Source organism: Pygocentrus nattereri, chromosome 12 (genome assembly GCF_015220715.1).
Source record: "Pygocentrus nattereri isolate fPygNat1 chromosome 12, fPygNat1.pri, whole genome shotgun sequence".
In the NCBI taxonomy this organism is placed as follows: domain Eukaryota; kingdom Metazoa; phylum Chordata; class Actinopteri; order Characiformes; family Serrasalmidae; genus Pygocentrus; species Pygocentrus nattereri.
Window position 1 is genome coordinate 13,066,865 of NC_051222.1, and position 18,101 is coordinate 13,084,965.

Sequence of the window (18,101 nt, forward strand, 5' to 3'; positions counted from 1 at the left end):
TTAAATATTTGTATAAAATTTCAAATCCACATTGAAATTAAATCTTGCTCTACAACAATGAACAATATTCTTGTTTAAAAAATTAACAATATTCTTGTTTATTTCACTCAAGTTTCTTAATTAAAGACAAATTTAGATACAACCCCAATTCCAATGAAGTTGGGACGTTGTGTAAAACATAAATAAAATAAAAACAGAATACGATGATTTACAAATCCTTTTCAACCTATATACAATTGAATACACTACAAAGACAAGATATTTAATGTTCAAACGGATAAACTTTATTGTTTTTTGCAAATATTCACTAATTTTGAATTTGATGCCTGCAACATGTTCCAAAGAAGTTGGGACAGGGGCATGTTTACCATTGTGTTACATCACCTTTCCTTTTTAAGAATGCTCAATAAGCATTTGGGAACTGAGGACACTAATTGTTGAAGCTTTGTAGGTGGAATTCTTTCTCATTCTTGCTTGATGTACAACTTCAGTTGCTCAGCAGTCATAGTCGTATTTTGCGCTTCATAATGCATCACACATTTTCAATGGGAGACAGGTCTGGGCTACAGGCAGGCCAGTCTAGTACCCGCACTCTTTTACTATGAAGCCACGCTGTTGTAACACGTGCAGAATGTGGCTTGGCATTGTCTTGCTGAAATAAGCAGAGACGTCCCTGAAAAAGACGTTGCTTGGATGGCAGCATAAGTTGCTCCAAAACCCATATGTACCTTTCAGCATTAATGGTGCCTTCACAGATGTGCAAGTTACCCATGCCATGGGCACTAACACACCCCCACACCATCAGAGACGCTGGCTTTTGAACTGCGCTGATAACAATCCGGACAGTCCTTTTCCTCTTTGGCCTGGAGGACACGACGTCCATGATTTCCAAAAACAATCTGAAATGTGGACTCGTCAGACCACAGGACACTTTTCCACTTTGCGTCAGTCCATCTCAGATGAGCTCAGGCCCAGAGAAGCTGGTGGCATTTCTGGGTGTTGTTGATATATGGCTTTCGCTTTTCATGGCAAAGTTTTAACTTGCACTTGTAGATGGAGCAAAACTGTGTTCACTGACAGTGGTTTTCTGAAGTGTTCCTGAGCCCATGTGGGAATATCCGTTACAGAATGATGTCAGTTTTTAATGCAGTGCCGCCTGAGGGGTCGAAGGTCACGGGCATTCAATGTTGGTTTTCTGTCTTGCCGCTTACTTGCAGAGATTTCTCCAGATTCTCTGAATCTTTTGATGATATTATGGACTTTAGATGATGAAATTCCTTGCAATTGCACATTGAGAAACATTGTTCTTAATCTGTTGGACTATTCGCTCACGCAGTTGTTCACAAAGTGGTGAACCTTGCCCCATTCTTGCTTTTGAACGACTGAGCCTTTCAGGGATTGCTTTATACCCAATCATGACACTCACCTGTTTACAATTAACCTGTTCACCTGTGGAATGTTCCAAACAGGTGTTTTTTGAGCATTCCTCTACTTTCCCAGTCTTTTCCCAGTTGGCCCTGTCCCAACTTCTTTGAAACGTGTTGCAGGCATCAAATTCAAAATGAGTGAATATTTGCAAAAAACAATAAAATTTATTCGTTTGAACATTAAATATCTTGTCTTTGTAGTGTATTCAATTGAATATAGGTTGAAAAGGATTTGCTAATCATCGGATTCTGTTTTTATTTATGTTTTACACAACGTCCCAACTTCATTGGAATTGGGGTTGTTTATAAGCCTTACATGATGACTGACAACTCTTCATAAACATTTTTAAAGGCTTATTCCAACATGCGTCAGTTGTTGTAACACTGCTTTTGTCAATTTTAATGGTATTTCACCTCATTAAGTGTTGTCACAACTGGTGCTGGTTGGAATAAGCTTTTAGTAATGTCAGTAACACTTTACTGTAGGGCATAAGACATTTATCGTGACAACTGACATAACCCTACATAAATGTCTATAAATTGTTATTCCAATAGGGCTAATTCACTATAAAGGTTTCATTTGCCAGTTTTGATCAAAGTTACCTAAAGTAGTCTTTGACAGATGATGTCTATTGGAACAAGCATTTATAGACATTTATGTAGGTTTATGTCAGTTGTCATGACAAGCTTGTGTAGGTGTCATGTAACCTTATGAAAATGACCCAACAGTAAAGCATTACCCAAATGTAAACATAGGTTTATGTCACTCGTGTAGCCTTACAAATGGTGCCCTTCAGAAAAATATTACCTAAATTCATCTTTTGTAATCAACGTAACCTAAAAGGAAAAAGAATACTGTTTGTCTTTAAAAAATTTTGTAATTACGTTGAGATTAACATTGATGAAGTTTGTGTGTCACGTCAGGATTCTCCATTTTTCAGTCATCATATGCAGCTAAGATTAATTAAAACAATCAGATCTGAAAATACAGACTGCTAAATTAATCTTTAGAACACACATTAGGAGACAACTCACTTATGCCTAGCACTGAATAACTGCTTCACGGCCTTTCTTTGTCCACTGAATGCTAAAAAGAAGAAACAGAGGCAAAGAAACAGGAGAGAAAGTGTGAATTCACATCACTGTGAGAGTGTGAATAATGGAAGCAAAATGTAGAAATTGGCCACCACTGTACCAAAGAAAGCATTCTGGCCAACACAAGATGTACAAATCTTGAATGTGTGGTACTGGTCACTTGCCATGGTTTCTGAAAAACAGAGTGTAACAGCCATAGTGAGAGTCAGGAGCTGAGAACAGTGGTCTGCACAACATATAATACAACAGTTATAACATAAAATACAACAGTTACAGCCTTTACTGTAGTGACTTGATCTAACATCATATTTTCAGTGCTTATAAGCCCACATCATTCACATTTTTCATTGTTTATATGTTTTATACATTTATATGTTTATGCATTCAGCTATTGTTTTAAGTTCCCTGTGGTCACTGAAAGACAACAGTGAACAGAAAAAAAAAAGTACCCTTCATATAATATATTTTATGCTGTCATTTTGCTCCTCTTTAAAGAACAGGTCATTTAACGGGTGTTAATTCTGCGTACCAATGACCACTCTTGTTGGCTCTCTCAGTACAGGGGGCAGAGTGCGGGGTGTGGCCATTGTATGGTGATTGAGAGTTCAACAATGGCTGCAGTGGAGCACAATATAGAGCATTCGTGTCAGGTTCCAGTCATTGCAAAACACTGCAGACTTCAATACACTTTCCTTTACTAAACATGGGGGCTTTTTAAATATGGAGGCCATTTCCTTTATTAAACATGGGGGCAATCGTGGGCTGGAGGTTAGGGAACCAGCCTTGCATCCGGTCACCAATTCGATCCCCTGAGCTGACAGAACGTGACTGAGGTGCCCTTGAGCATGGCACCTAACCCTGCTCCCCGGGTGCTGGGCTATAGGGCTGCATACCGCTGTGGGCAAGTGTGATCACTGCCCCCTAGTGTGTGTCTTCACTAGTGTGTATGTGGTGTTTCACTGCATGGATGGTTTAAATTGCGGAGGTCACATTCCTCCATTGTGGGACTAATAAATATCAGTTAAACAATCAGTTAAACACACCTGATTCAGCTCATCAGATAATTAGTAAGGCCTCCATGAACTGAATTCAGAGTTCATAGAATTCAACTGTGTTCAGAGCATAAACGCTAATCTCGAGAGCACTATGGCTGGTAGTTCCCAAATTTGAAATGCCTGGTATAGAGAGACTGTATATGTCAGATTTGTTTACACTGAAAGCCAAACACCGTCAATGAATTATGAGCGTGTGCCAGCCAAACACATCATTGTGCGATGTTTAATGCAGACCTTGTTGTTTACTTCATAGGTACCTTTTCTTTACATTCATTCCTTTGTCCAAAAGATCATCTACAAATGGGGAAGATTTAAAATCACTGCCCACTTGTCCAGGCCAAGCTGCCCCCGCAAATTAAATCTGAGAGCAGACCTTAAGAACTCTAAAAAGTCTTTAAGAATTGCATCACAGGCTCTTCAGATAGATCTTGCCACTGTCAATGTGCATGCATCAACCATTAAAAAGACTACGCAAATGTGACCTCCTTGGCTAAAGTTTGCTTTAGTCTTTGCTGAATATCTAAGCAATGACCAGCACAATGTACTATGGACACATGAGTCAAAGATAGAAATGTTTGGCCACAGAACTAGATTGTTTGACAAAAACCAAAGACAGCATTTATTCACAAGGACCTCATACCATCTCTAAAGCCTAGTAACATGCATAATGTTTATCATACATACTGTTGAACTGAAAATCCAATACTAATAGGTCCAAAAAAGCATTTCACTGGTTGCAGTAACATGTTGAGTACATGTTAGACAAACAAATCTTAGTGATGGCACATTTGTAAGGGATATGTCTGACTTAATGTGCTATAATTTATAAATAATTTATAAATAAATACAGTGATTTCTGCATCTCTTCAACAGTATAACAGTTCCCGTCCACGTGAGGAATGGGAAATGTGGCATCCAACACTGATGGCAGAGGCCTTATTTGCCATTGCGAACATCTTCAGCTCCCTGCGGCTCATCTCCCTCTTCACCGCCAACTCTCACTTGGGCCCACTGCAGATATCTTTGGGTCGCATGCTGCTGGACATCCTCAAGTTCCTTTTCATTTACTGCCTGGTGCTGCTGGCCTTTGCCAATGGGCTCAACCAGCTCTACTTCTACTACGAGACGCAGGCTGCGGATGAGCCTAACCATTGCAAGGGGATCCGCTGTGAGAAACAGAACAACGCCTTCTCCACGTGAGTTTGTATATACGTGTGTGTCGGAATACTTAAGTGTTTTACAACATTATCTCTATTTGCTGCATCTGTGTCACACAGTCAGTTACTAGTAATTTCCATGGTGTTTTCCAGGGACACTCCATGTTCATACCTATGTTTGAAAACTAGTCTAATAATTTCTGTTGATTTTTCTAAGTAAAAATAACACTGGAAATCATGTTTTTTTACCTAGTATTTTAAATTCAGGAAATAAACAGTAGTTGTCCATTGTTTGCAGAAATGTGTTCTCTGTAGAGAATGTGTGGAAAAACAAAAAACTGTAATATGACCAGGGACTACTCAAACTTGTCATAATTTAATCTACAAACACGAGGAACGTGTCCCTATTCCCAATGACCAATTTTGTCCCCACCACTTTTTAAAACTGTGGTTTGTTTACAGTCTTTTTTTTATAATTGTTTGCTGCAGGTACCCATTCAGAGACTTTCTAAAAACATCTATAAGGCTTTGCAGAAAAGCGTTTTTAGTCATTCCTCAGCAATACATTGACATGTGATGCTATGTGGCTATGTAGTGTACTACATAGGTACACTACATGTAAATAAGAACAGTTCTGTTGTGAGTATTAAGGCTTCCTGATATTTTATAAAGAGTAAATAGCGTAATATGGGATAAGTTCTTATTGTGTATTCAGACATTACTATTAGTTTTATATATAGAGTTTGGGCTGAGTACTCTTAGACAGCAAGCTATGTTTCAAGTTAACATTACACCGATGAAGTGTAAAGCATTAGGTGTTAAAAGCATATCATGAAAATGGAAACAGTTCACAAGCTAGCTCAGCTCATATGGAAATATTAAATAAAACCCAAAGGCGCATGTACAATAAATGTTATACTTATAAAGCTTATATTCACATATTTTGCCACTTTGCAGTACAGAAGTCTTTTTTATTTCTTCTACAGATGTTTGCAAATGTTTCATGTTTTATGCACATTTTAGTGCACAATTACTCTTAATTTGCTGAATTTAACATATTGGATTAAATAGAACAGAAAATGCTACCTGTGCAAAAGTTATAGCACATTTTATATAATTAAACTCAGTAAATAAATAGAAATTGTGCGCTAAAATTTGCAGGAAAATTACACATTTAAGTATTTTCACTTAAATACGTGAGTTTAACTGTGTCACTAAGTACATCAATAAAACAATTTTGGACTGGGCCATTCAAACATTTTTTTTATACAACTGTATATGGATCTTCTCATTTTGAGGCTGTGGTTTATAAGCTTATTTTAGCACTATTCGACTGCAGGGAGATAAAGTTTGTCCCATTCAAATGTACACTTATCTACACTGCTCAAAAAAATAAAGGGAACACTTAAACAACACAGTATAACTCCAAGTAAATCAAACTTCTGTGAAATCAAACTGTCCACTTAGGAAGCAACACTGATTGACAATCAATTTCACAGCTGTTGTGCAAATGGAATAGACAACAGGTGGAAATTAGTGGCAATTAGCAAGACACACTCAATAGAGGAGTGGTTCTGCAGGTGGGGACCACAGACCACTTCTCAGTACCTTTCTGCTTTCTGGCTGATGTTTTGGTCACTTTTGAATGTTGGTGGTGCTTTCACACTCGTGGTAGCATGAGACGGACTCTACAACCCATACAAGTGGCTCACGTAGTGCAGCTCATCCAGGATGGCACATCAATGCGAGCTGTGGCAAGAAGGTTTGCTGTGTCTGTCAGCGTAGTGTCCAGAGGCTGGAGGCGCTACAGGAGACAGGCCAGTACACCAGGAGATGTGGAGGAGGCCGTAGGAGGGCAACAACCCAGCAGCAGGACCGCTACCTCCACCTTTGTGCAAGGAGGAACAGGAGGAGCACTGCCAGAGCCCTGCAAAATGACCTCCAGCAGGCCACAGATGTGCATGTGACTCCATGAGGATGGTATGAGGGCCCCACGTCCACAGATGGGGGTTGTGCTCACAGCCCAACACCATGCAGGATGCTTGGCATTTGCCAGAGAACACCAGGATTGGCAAATTCGCCACTGGCGCCCTGTGCTCTTCACAGATGAAAGCAGGTTCACACTGAGCACATGTGACAGACGTGACAGAGTCTGGAGATGCCATGGAGAGCGATCTGCTGCCTGCAACATCCTTCAGCATGACCGGTTTGGCAGTGGAGCCGTAATGTTGTGGGGCAGCATTTCTTTGGAGGGCCGCACAGCCCTCCATGTGCTCGCCAGAGGTAACCTGACTGCCATTAGGTACTGAGATGAGATCCTCAGTCCCCTTTTGAGACCATATGCTGGTGCGGTTGGCCCTGGGTTCCTCCTAATGCAGGACAATTTTGTGTGTGACTCCAAATCCAGGCCTCCATTGGTTAATAAATTTGATTTCCATTGATGATTATTGTGTGAATTTGTTGTCAGCACATTCAAATTTGTACAGAACAAAGTATTCAATGAGAATATTTCATTCATTCAGATCTAGGATGTGTTATATGAGTGTTCCCTTTATTTTTTTGAGCAGTGTACCTTTGCCACTGAAAACTCCATAGCTGACTTCATAGCAGACACAACATTTGTCAGACAAAGGAATTATATTCAAGCAGACCTGTACTTAGAAAAGTGAAAAGCCTTTTGAATGTAGTGTATTTACCTAAATAATGAGAATAATCAAAAGTCACATACATTAAAGAAAAATATTTGTAGATTAAATCCAAGGCATTTTGAAAGGTAAAGCAGTGTAACAGTTCAGCTGGTAAATATTTGCATGCATGTTGGGCATCAAGAAATACTTCAAGAACTAACTGCCACTACATTACAAGTCTTTTTTTTGTTGTTGTATTTGGCCTAGCCCTCATCTTTTTGTCCTCAGCGCTTTCTTAAATTACATCCATTCTTAAAACACATTTACAATACAAGCCAGTGGGCAGGTGCTGAGGAAGTAGTGATTGACAGTCAGATACAGATGCAGCAGACAGAGACACAGTTGAAAAATTCCAAAGGTAGACTTTAAATTGCCTGTTTTCCATTTCTGACCTCCTCCTTGTTCCTATTTCCTCTTGTGCTGTTTCTGTTTCATCACCTTCCTTAGACACACACACACACACACACACACATACTCCACTTCCACTACACTACTCTAGACATAGAGGTGAGTACTGGTGAATATTCATCAGGAGCTCCTGCTTATTAATGATGTCTTTATTGACAGATCCATATACACACAAATGCCTGTTACTGTATGTTACAGAAGATCAAAACATCTCATGAATGTTAATTAACTGAAAAGGGAAGAGATGCTATTATCCATCCATCCATTTTCTAAGCCGCTTCTCCGTCAGGGTCGCGGGGGGGTGCTGGAGCCTATCCCAGCAGTCTTCGGGCGAAAGGCAGGATACACCCTGGACAGGTCGCCAGTCCATCGCAGGGCAGATAGACAGACACAGACAGTCACTCACACCTAGGGGTAATTTAGCATGTCCAATTGGCCTGATTGCATGTCTTTGGACTGTGGGAGGAAACCGGAGGACCCGGAGGAAACCCACGCAGACACGGGGAGAACATGCAAACTCCACACAGAGAGGACCCTGGCCGCCCGGCCGGGGAATCGAACCCAGGCCCTCCTCGCTCTGAGGCGATAGCGCTACCCACCACGCCACCGTGCCGCCCGATGCTATTATTATTATTATTATCATTATCATTATTATTATTATTATTATTATTATTATTATTATTATTATTATTATTATTATTATTATTAAGATGAACCAGAGGATTACATATTTTCTCATCAGTGTTGCAATAAACACTGACACTTGTAATATTGTCTTATATGAATTTAATTGTATCTTCAGAGATTTGAATGTTGTTAGGAATAATGCTCTTTAGACGTAATGTTAAAATCTGCTTTTCATGCATGTAGGACTGATCATTTTAAATGCTCCTTAAGTGAACCCAACCTTTGCATTCAGCAAAATAACTAGCCATGTGATCTAAAGCCCTGGTAGGTAGATAGGTAGGCCTATGGCTAAAGAAATGATCCCCAGTAGTTTTTCACACAACATACAGATGTGTCTGCAAGCATACAGCTTTCATAAAAATCTGAATAACTATTTCAAGGTATTTGCCACAATGTTAAGCAAAAATAAGAATCACTCTCAATTTAATATTGAGAAGCATCAGACAATACGCTCAACAGGTTGGAGTGAATAAAGCACTCATTTTAGTCCCAATTTTGACACTAAATTGCATGACCTATAATAGAAATTAAACAGGTAAGCCCACAATGAAGGCAGACCATCGCTCCATCCCTCCATCCCTCTTTTTAAAAAGCAAATTGGAAAAGCATGTCTAGCAATGAACTGAGAATGGATATATTAACCTAAAGACAGATATGCAGGCACTCCTGATTTTTGCTGTATCAGAAAATGTATTGATTAAATGAAAACACCACTGCATCATATTAAACTAAATTATGAATTTTTTGAATAGCTAACCAGGTAATTCTTTAAAATAGTTATTTACCCATGAGCTTGATACTGTATCTAGTATTCTTTTGCATGTCTCTGCATCTGACAGGAAGGAGGCTGAAGTTTGTGCACTCAACTGCAGTGGAACAAACAACATGTAGAAACTCCTTACTACTCACAACATGTCAAATGAGTGTGGAGCAGAAAAATAGTTCCAGACAAGTTATAGGGTAATAAAGATTACATGTTTTCCATCAGGTCTTACCATAAAATGGAAATAATAGTACAAATGTTGGGGAATATTGCATCATTTCATTAGCAATATATTGGAGTCATATTAGAAGCTTTTTTTAAAAGTCCTAAAATCATAAAAAAGGAAAATGGAAACAATGGAAAATACTGGAAAAATATTTCTAATGAAAATTGTTGGATGATTTAATTAACAATAAATAACAATAAATGGTATAACCTAGTACATATATTCCTCTCACATCTTTCCGATCATCTGTCATTCATTAATGCTTTGTGATCATGGAAACAGTGAGTTAAAGTTATGTAGAATACCTAGAGTTCTTTAGTCTCATCATACAAGGATGCATAGCTTCCATGACTAAAAATACAGAAAATGTTTTTCCAGCCGTGCCATTAAGGCTTGGTTACCAACACAGGAATTAAGTCTAGTCCCAGATTACGTAGCCTTCTGAATGGAAATTGTCTATTGAAAGCAAAGTGTAGCCCAAGGCTTAATCCTTGGAAACCGACCCTAAATGTTTATCTGGTGTAAACTGAATAGCCATTGTAAACTTCTGTCTTTATGTAACATAAGTTTTTTCAGTTCTTTCAGGCATGAGACATGTCAGCTCTACCCATCATAAAACTGCCACATCAGAGAAAAATTTGTGTATCTAGGCATTAATCTTTTCCATCTACATCTGTTTCTTAGGTTATTTGAGACTCTTCAATCTCTGTTTTGGTCCATATTTGGCCTGCTGAACCTTTATGTCACCAATGTGAAGGCGAGGCATGAGTTCACAGAGTTTGTTGGAGCCACCATGTTTGGCACCTATAACATCATTTCCCTGGTAGTGCTCCTCAACATGCTTATTGCCATGATGAACAACTCATACCAGCTTATTGCCGTGAGTATTTGTAACCTTATTCAAAATCGCTCCACTTTAATGTGCATGTATTGTTTGCTCTGAAACAGAAATTCTTAATTTCATTCAAGTACAGACAGCTCAGTTAGCAGTTGTCATAGCAACATACATAATATTGGCAGCTGTTATATTAATTTGCAGGTAATTGGGAAAGTTATTATCAGTTGAATGTTGGAATTACAGTCAATGACAACTAATAATTTGGCTGCATTTTTTAGCCTGTGAAGGCAATGACACAGCTATAGTGATAAGTGCTGGGCATTTCCATTTTCAACTTACTAACACAGTGGATAGCACCACCACACATTGAAGATAGCTTGTTTCCTGTCCAGATGAGAATGCTGCTATAAATTAATATTAATCCCAGCAATAACAAGGTTTTATGAGATATCGTTATCAGCCCAAAAATTCCATATTAAGGCACCCATGCTCTTGAATATAAGCTTGTGGGCTTTTGTAAACACTTCTGATTTTGGTCATGTAATTCAAAGTTTTACATGACTATATGAACTGGTTTGTGTATGTGTGTGTGTGTGTGTGTGTGTGTGTGTGTGTGTGTGTGTGTGTGTGTGTGCGCTGGTGTGCTTTAGGACCATGCAGACATTGAGTGGAAGTTTGCCAGGACTAAGCTCTGGATGAGTTATTTTGATGAGGGTGGCACACTTCCACCACCTTTCAACATCGTCCCCAGCCCAAAGTCAGCCTGGTACCTCTGCCTCTGGCTGCACAGATGGCTGTGCAGGAGAGGCGACGCTCCACATGATGAGAAACATGAGAATCTCAAGGACTTAACAGTAAGAGAGCTCAAATTTCATTTTATATAGATCGTTTTAATGTAAAGGTTTAGTCTAAATTTTTAGGTACTAAGATGTGGCAGTTGTATCCAAAATCTACCATTCTTGTTGTGTCATGAACCAGGTGGCACTTAAGAATACAATGGTCCACTTTCTCACTGGCAGACTACAAGCACAATTGAGCAATTAATATTCACATTAGAATAATCTGAGGTCCTTAAAATGATGTGGTTAAAGGATTTGTGTGTGCATTTAGCCCCACATGTGCTTTAGAGCTTTGGTTTTGTGGTACAATATGTTGATTAATTATTTTTATTACTTCCAAGCCATAAGCAACCATAAGCTGGTGCTGGATGCAGTCAAAGAACACCCTTTACTTAATGTCCTGCCAAAATTACCATATTATCTAGGTTATTTATTTTAAGGAGATATTTCAGAGATTTAGATTGATAATATACTTAAGCAAGATACACGTCCATAAAGAAGGAGAAAATTAAAGGAAAATAAGTAGGAAAAGATATTTAGTAAGAAATTACTAAAAGATATAGGGTGCATTGAGAACTGTGCAAAACCTGGTAGACCACCAAAATAGCCCACATCAAATAAACACTTAAAGCTTCCATCTTTTAGAAATGAGAGTCTCTTTCTTCAGATCTGAAAATAAAATTTGTGTTTCTTCTACTGTAACAACTCACCACCATGGGTCTCAAATAGTTGTCAAGAAGCTGATAATGAGAAAAGAAATTAGACAAAAAGGAAAAACATTTGCAAATCACAAAATTAAGCTGCTGGTGTTCACAGAACAGTGGACTTGGAGCCCAGAGCTCAACATCTGTGTTGGGTTACTTGGATTGTGAGAAACAACGATTGTTTCAACAACTTTTAAGAGAACTTTAGAGGTGAAAAATATGGAAGAATATCCCTGTAAATTTCTTTTTCGAAAAACTGAAAGCAAGTCTCCCAAAAAGAATGAAAGCAGTAATAAAGGTAATGCATTAGCATATTAAAATAAAGCGGCTATATTAAGTTTGTTTTCTACTTTTTTTCTGATGCTGAAAAATGACCAACTTGTTCTTAATGGAAATTTTGAATGTAAATTAAGTAAATGAATGGTCATCCCTGACTTGTGAAAAAAAATTTTGAATTTTAAAGGACTTTTTCTTTTTTGTAGGCTAACATGTCCAGGCAAATACTGTGATCTGAAAATTTAGGTTATTGACCTGACCATTGACGAAAGTGTAATACTAGATTACAAACGTCCACTAAACCTTCAATTGTCTTTATGCTCTATCAGAACAGTTTTATAACATACCCAAACATACCATTATTCAATAATAACTCACAGCATTTCAAATCTTTTTGTCCACTAAACTGATAGATGCTCGATCTGCAGGACCGTGGTACATATCAGTATCAGCTGAGAGGTTTTTTTCCATTGCTTTCATCAGATAGAGGCTGAGATTGTTGGATAGCTGTTCTGCTTTTAGGTTTACATGTAGGCAGTTTTATATAACTCTAGAGATTTGATCTCAGCATTGTGCTGCCTGCATGCGTGTGGGTGTGTGTTTGTGTGTGTGTGTGTGTGTGTGTGTGTGTGTGTGTGTGTGTGTGTGTGTGTGTGTGTGCGCGCATGTGTGAGCAAGAGGGGTGGGGGCACAGAGAAAAGAGAAGGAGAGAGAAATGTGCTGCTGGACTGCTGGAGTGATTCAGTGATGATAAAATAGTGTTTTATATTTATTATTTATAATTACAGGTCCTCAGTTAAGCCATAGAAGCGTTTGGTGGTTAATTTCATGATGGGACTAGATTGTTAGATTATATGTTTTAAATTGTGTATTTTGTAAGGCTTGAGGTGACTGCTTGCAAATTGCCACTATCTTACCAAGTGCCTGGATATTTCTGAGTGTAAAGGCATACATGTATATTAAGATACTTGAACAAGTTATAGCAAGGTTAATAGATAAAGGACCAATTCTGGTGTTCTGGTCTGTAGTTAAATGTACGGAATCATATGCCTTCAAAGAGGGGGGCTGTGACAATTCTTCACTATCACCGACCCCTAATTTTTCAGTGAAATGAAGCTGAAGTCAGCTACTTGCCAGCTTCTTGTTTGAATTTTCCCATTCACCTTAAACGGTGCAGCAATTCTGATGCCTGAGGTCAGAATGTAACTGCTGCACCATTTTAGGTTGCTAGCTACTGAGACATCAGCACAGTACCAGTGATTTTTTAATGCTTGTTGAAAAGAATATTAAAAAAGTAATACATTAAAACACTAATAAAGATAATACAATGGCTATAGTATTTTTTATTGGAGAAAATACTCACATTTATAGGTTTCTTTGGTTGCTTGTGCAGCCATCTTGCCAGTTTTTCTTTTTTCTCATAACACTCCATTTGGAGTGTGCCTCCAAAAAACCTCAGTTTGGAGGGCCATGTAGCCCTCACACTTCACCCTACCCCTCTATTGCAACAAAAATCTGGATACCCTGAACACATAAAACAGAGGTTTAAGGGCCAATTAGTAATTAGTAATAGTTTGACTGCCAAAGATCTGAAGTACACTCATAAAAATAAAGGTGCCAGAAAGAGTTCTTTAGAGCGATGCCATAATGGTTCTCAACCCTACCCTTGAAGGCCCCTTTCTCTGCTAATTTGTGTTCTCTGCTGTAACACACCTATTTCAACTAAACAGCTAATTATGAGGGATTAACTGGATTGAAGTGGTTTTGTTTGAGCAAGGATGTTCCCTAAAATGTGCAGGGCAGGGGGTGGAAAGCTAAATAACCCTAAATTATTTAGATGATTCAGTTGCAGACCAATGAAATGACAGCATTCAGCAGCTTGTGAACTAGTGGCTGTGCTCATAGGCCTTTGAGTTTGAGCTGTGAGTACACAGCTTTTGATCCAACTGTTGATGGAAAGAAAGAATATACTGGAAAGAATAAAATGTGAAAGGTCTTCTTTTTTAAGAATGATGAAATGTGTACTGTGATTATTTTCTTAAATAACAGATTTAAACAGTTTATTCCTATAGTATATGAGATGGCTTTAGCACTAGCTGCATTTTGTTTTATTTTATTTTATTTTATTTTTCAGTGGTATAAAACAAAAGCATACTGCAATTTGCCCATAAAGGAAGCATGGAAGAGTTGCAGCATTTGCCATCTGCATATTATTATTAGTTAATTAAACTTATTATTAGTTAATTAAATAAAACCTTATTAGTAGTATTGCTATTTTCTATTCTTATTCTTGGTGTTAAATTAGATTATATTGGCAATAGTTGTGTTAGTTAACCTCAAATCATTTTTACAGGCTGGTAAACATTTATGTTCAAATTTACGTAAACTCCTACCAGTCATGAGCGTGATCATCCAGATACACCAAAGATAAAATTGATGATTAACAAAACTATCAGTGTGCTCATTTTACATTCATTTTTTAACCATACATGACTTGATGAATAAAGGCTGTTGTCCATTTTATCAGGTATACTTTCCGTTTTTGTGCACTTTGTTGTTTGTGCACTTTAATCACAAGTTATAGTCCCATTTGTTAGCCCCCCATTTACCTAGTTAATCAATGGCCAAGACCCCACAGAATCACCACAAAGCAGGTATTGTTTGGATGGTGGGCCATTTTCAGCACTTCAGTGACACTGATACTGTTTTTAAACATTGTGTACAGTTACTGTCCACTCTATTAGACACTACCACCTTGTTAGTCCACCTTTTAGATGTAGAGACAATAGTTAACCGCTGGCTACACAGTTTATGTAGCATCTCCAGTGATGCTGTGCAGACACCAAACATTCAGTTGTTTCATACTTACCAGAGACTGATGTAGAAGTTGTCTGGACAAGACCACCACAAGAGCAGCACTGACATGTGGACCAACAGTAATTTCCCCAAGGAACTGAGTTGAGATTTTTGTTGTGTATACAAGGCGTGAAGGAAAAGGTTTGAATCATTGTTAACACACCTGCGTCTTAGTTTCAGGTCCACCTCATAAGCATATCCAATGCGACTAGCCTTGGACTGAGATAAAGGAAATTTTGATTTGATCAAAATGAAATTGGATAGCTAATCATCAAAGGTTAGTTAAAAGCATCCATTAAGAAGTCAGATTTAAAAACAAGGTGTAGAAGTGACCTAGTACTATGGATAATATTTTTTTACTGTTGATTGAACCTGGGAGAAAATGAAAGAATCATTTCCCTGTATGTGGAATACCCTTGCCCTAGGAAGTATTTTGTGTTTTTGCGTGAATTAAACTCTCTGCTATTCTTTTCAGGAAAAGCATGCTGACAGGATTATTCAGAATAAACACTATCAGGTATGTAGGAAAGATGTCTAAAAACACAAACTAAAAATGTGTACACAGCACACAGACACATTTAGAGGCAGGGAAAATTGATTTAACACTGCTGTCCTTAATTTGATTCACAAATGCAACGTTCAGCTCATAAAGAATATGGAATGTTTAATCTTCTCCTGCCCTTATCTCTTTTCTTTCTTAGGAGGTGATTCGTAATCTAGTGAAGAGGTATGTAGCAGCCATGATCCGCAGCGCAAAGACAAATGAAGGCTTGACGGAGGAGAACTTTAAGGTAAACTTTATTTATATATTTATTCACAAATTATCAAATGTACTCAGTTGAATACTTTAAGAGTTCAACATTAGTGGCTTAACAAGTTGGAAATAGAACACAGTAGCAGCTGCTCTATCTAGAACTCTCTGCTGAAAGATCCACTGTGACACTGCAACAACAGGAGTGCCCATACCTGGTCCTGGAGATCTACCACCCTAGAAAATTTTGATCTAACACACCTGGCTCTATTGTTAACATGGCCCTGAATACCTGAATCAGGTCTGTTAGATTAGGGTTAGATCTAAACTCTGCAGGGTGATCTCCAGGACCAGGATTGAGCACCTCTGTGCTACAAGGTAAATACAATGTAAACTGTTAATGTCTGTAAAACACCGACTGTCTTTTAGAGGCTTCACATGTTTATGTTTAAAATAGAACCGCCAGATAATGTTACTGCAAATCACCAATAGCTTAGCACTAACAAACTGTAGGGACGCTTCCTTTTTTGACCATTTTGACATGTATGGCTCGAATTAAAGGCGTAGCTCAGTAGTCATAGTTTGCCACAGATTTTTTCCAATCAGCAATTGTGGAGATCTCCCAAAAATATAAGCTTTAAGTACTTCTCAGAACTCAGAACTATCTCGTTTTCTCATTTAACGTGCATGTAAGAAAGAAATTTGTGTCTCTTTGTAGGGGAAGATAATGTCAGTGATACCTTTAGGAACTTTTTGTTAGGAAGTACAGCTGTAATTCAAGGATGTAACAGAGGCAGAAGACAAAAAAAAGTGGATAAGTTAAATACAGATGAATTTGACATTCATTGAACAGGAAATCTGTTTTCTTCTTATTTTGTCACTGAAAATTAAAAACTCATACTCAAGTCCTGTTTTCACTGGAAACTGAATAGAGGAAAGGGTGACGTTTGCATAGCACTGTATGCGTACCTAATTAACTGTAAGCTCAGTATATTTATTGAAACTTGTGTAGCCTGCTGAATGAACTTACTGTTGTCCTACTTAGGAGCTGAAGCAGGACATCTCTAGTTTTCGGTATGAAGTCATGGACCTTCTTGGGAACCGAAAGCCACCACGACGTACTTACTCTTCAAGTAGTGAGGCTACACTTCGCGATGAGGCCTGTGATGATGGCGATGCCGCAAATAACCGCTGCTGTGGTGACAGTGATAGCAGTAGAGGCAAAGCCTTTAAAGCAGCTTCATCTGCAGGTTCCTCATATGGAGTCTCTGCTCTCTTTCACTCCCTTTCTGGAATGGAGTTTCCCACATCAACGACAGCAATAAGTACATTGAACAAGGAGGACAGACCAAAGATTAATGGAATGAAAAAAAACCCCTCACCCTGCTCTTCCACTTCCTCAGTGACTGCGGCTGGGCCTGCACTTTCGAGAACGTGGAGCAGGTTTACACGCTTTTCTGGTTCTAAGAAGAACTCCGTCAGACGTCTGGGGCTGCTGTTCTCCCGCATGGGCAATCACCTTCCCCAGCCTGCTGGTGTTAGTTCTGCCACATACACTATCTCAGATGGACTGCTCCACCCACCAGGAGCCTGGAGTGACCTGGGCATCTCTCGTGGCGATGGTCCGGTCACCCGCAACGAGAGCAACCTTAATCATGCAGATATACCCACCACCACCACCGACTGTGGCAGCGTTCCTAGGACAACGAACAGACAGAGAACCAATGGGAGGGACATTCTGTTGACTTTAGGGCCCCTGGCTGTGCCCCCTTCCCTGCACTGTGCTTCCAGTTTCTCTGCCTCCAGTTCTCATCTCCTGGACTCAAATGAGGATGTGTTTCAGGGATTAGTTGGGCCTTGTGATGGACGCACACCAGACCCAGCCCACCGTGAGGCGGAGCAAGATGACTCAGTGACCACACAACTATAGTATTGCAAGCATGCACTGTGGTGACAGCACTTTAACTACAACAATAATATTTGATGATACCAATAACAGTGACATTTATATTAACGACAAAAACTTTTTTATTTCAACTGATGGAAATATTTTTTCATTTTCAGTGAGATTTGAGCCAAAACAAAAGCAGGTTATACACAAAGACATTTTGAATACTTGTGGCTTGTTGACAAGTGAATACATTTTTAGTAATCTGCATTATTCTTATATCAAATATTAATAGCTTGCTGATTTTAAAGATGAAACAGTTTAAGATAATAGAGGGGACTAAGAGTGTTACAGCCAGCAGACTTTAAACTGTTAACAATAACTGTATGAGCAACCCCTGTAATATCACAGCACTTCTTGCAAGTAATAAAGCACTGAATGTTA

General features: G+C 38.7%; 1 protein-coding gene across 1 annotated transcript in view; it reads left to right on the forward strand.

Annotated features, from left to right (window-relative positions):
• The window catches only part of trpc5a (transient receptor potential cation channel, subfamily C, member 5a), a 58,410-nt gene extending 40,309 nt beyond the window's left edge, over positions 1-18,101 (forward strand). The window contains exons 7-12 of the mRNA XM_017717735.2: positions 4,451-4,773; positions 10,190-10,385; positions 10,994-11,197; positions 15,494-15,535; positions 15,720-15,809; positions 16,815-18,101. Coding sequence (XP_017573224.1) covers positions 4,451-4,773; positions 10,190-10,385; positions 10,994-11,197; positions 15,494-15,535; positions 15,720-15,809; positions 16,815-17,699 — 1,740 coding nt within the window. The 3' untranslated portion in view covers positions 17,700-18,101. The remainder of the gene's footprint in view (positions 1-4,450; positions 4,774-10,189; positions 10,386-10,993; positions 11,198-15,493; positions 15,536-15,719; positions 15,810-16,814) is intronic.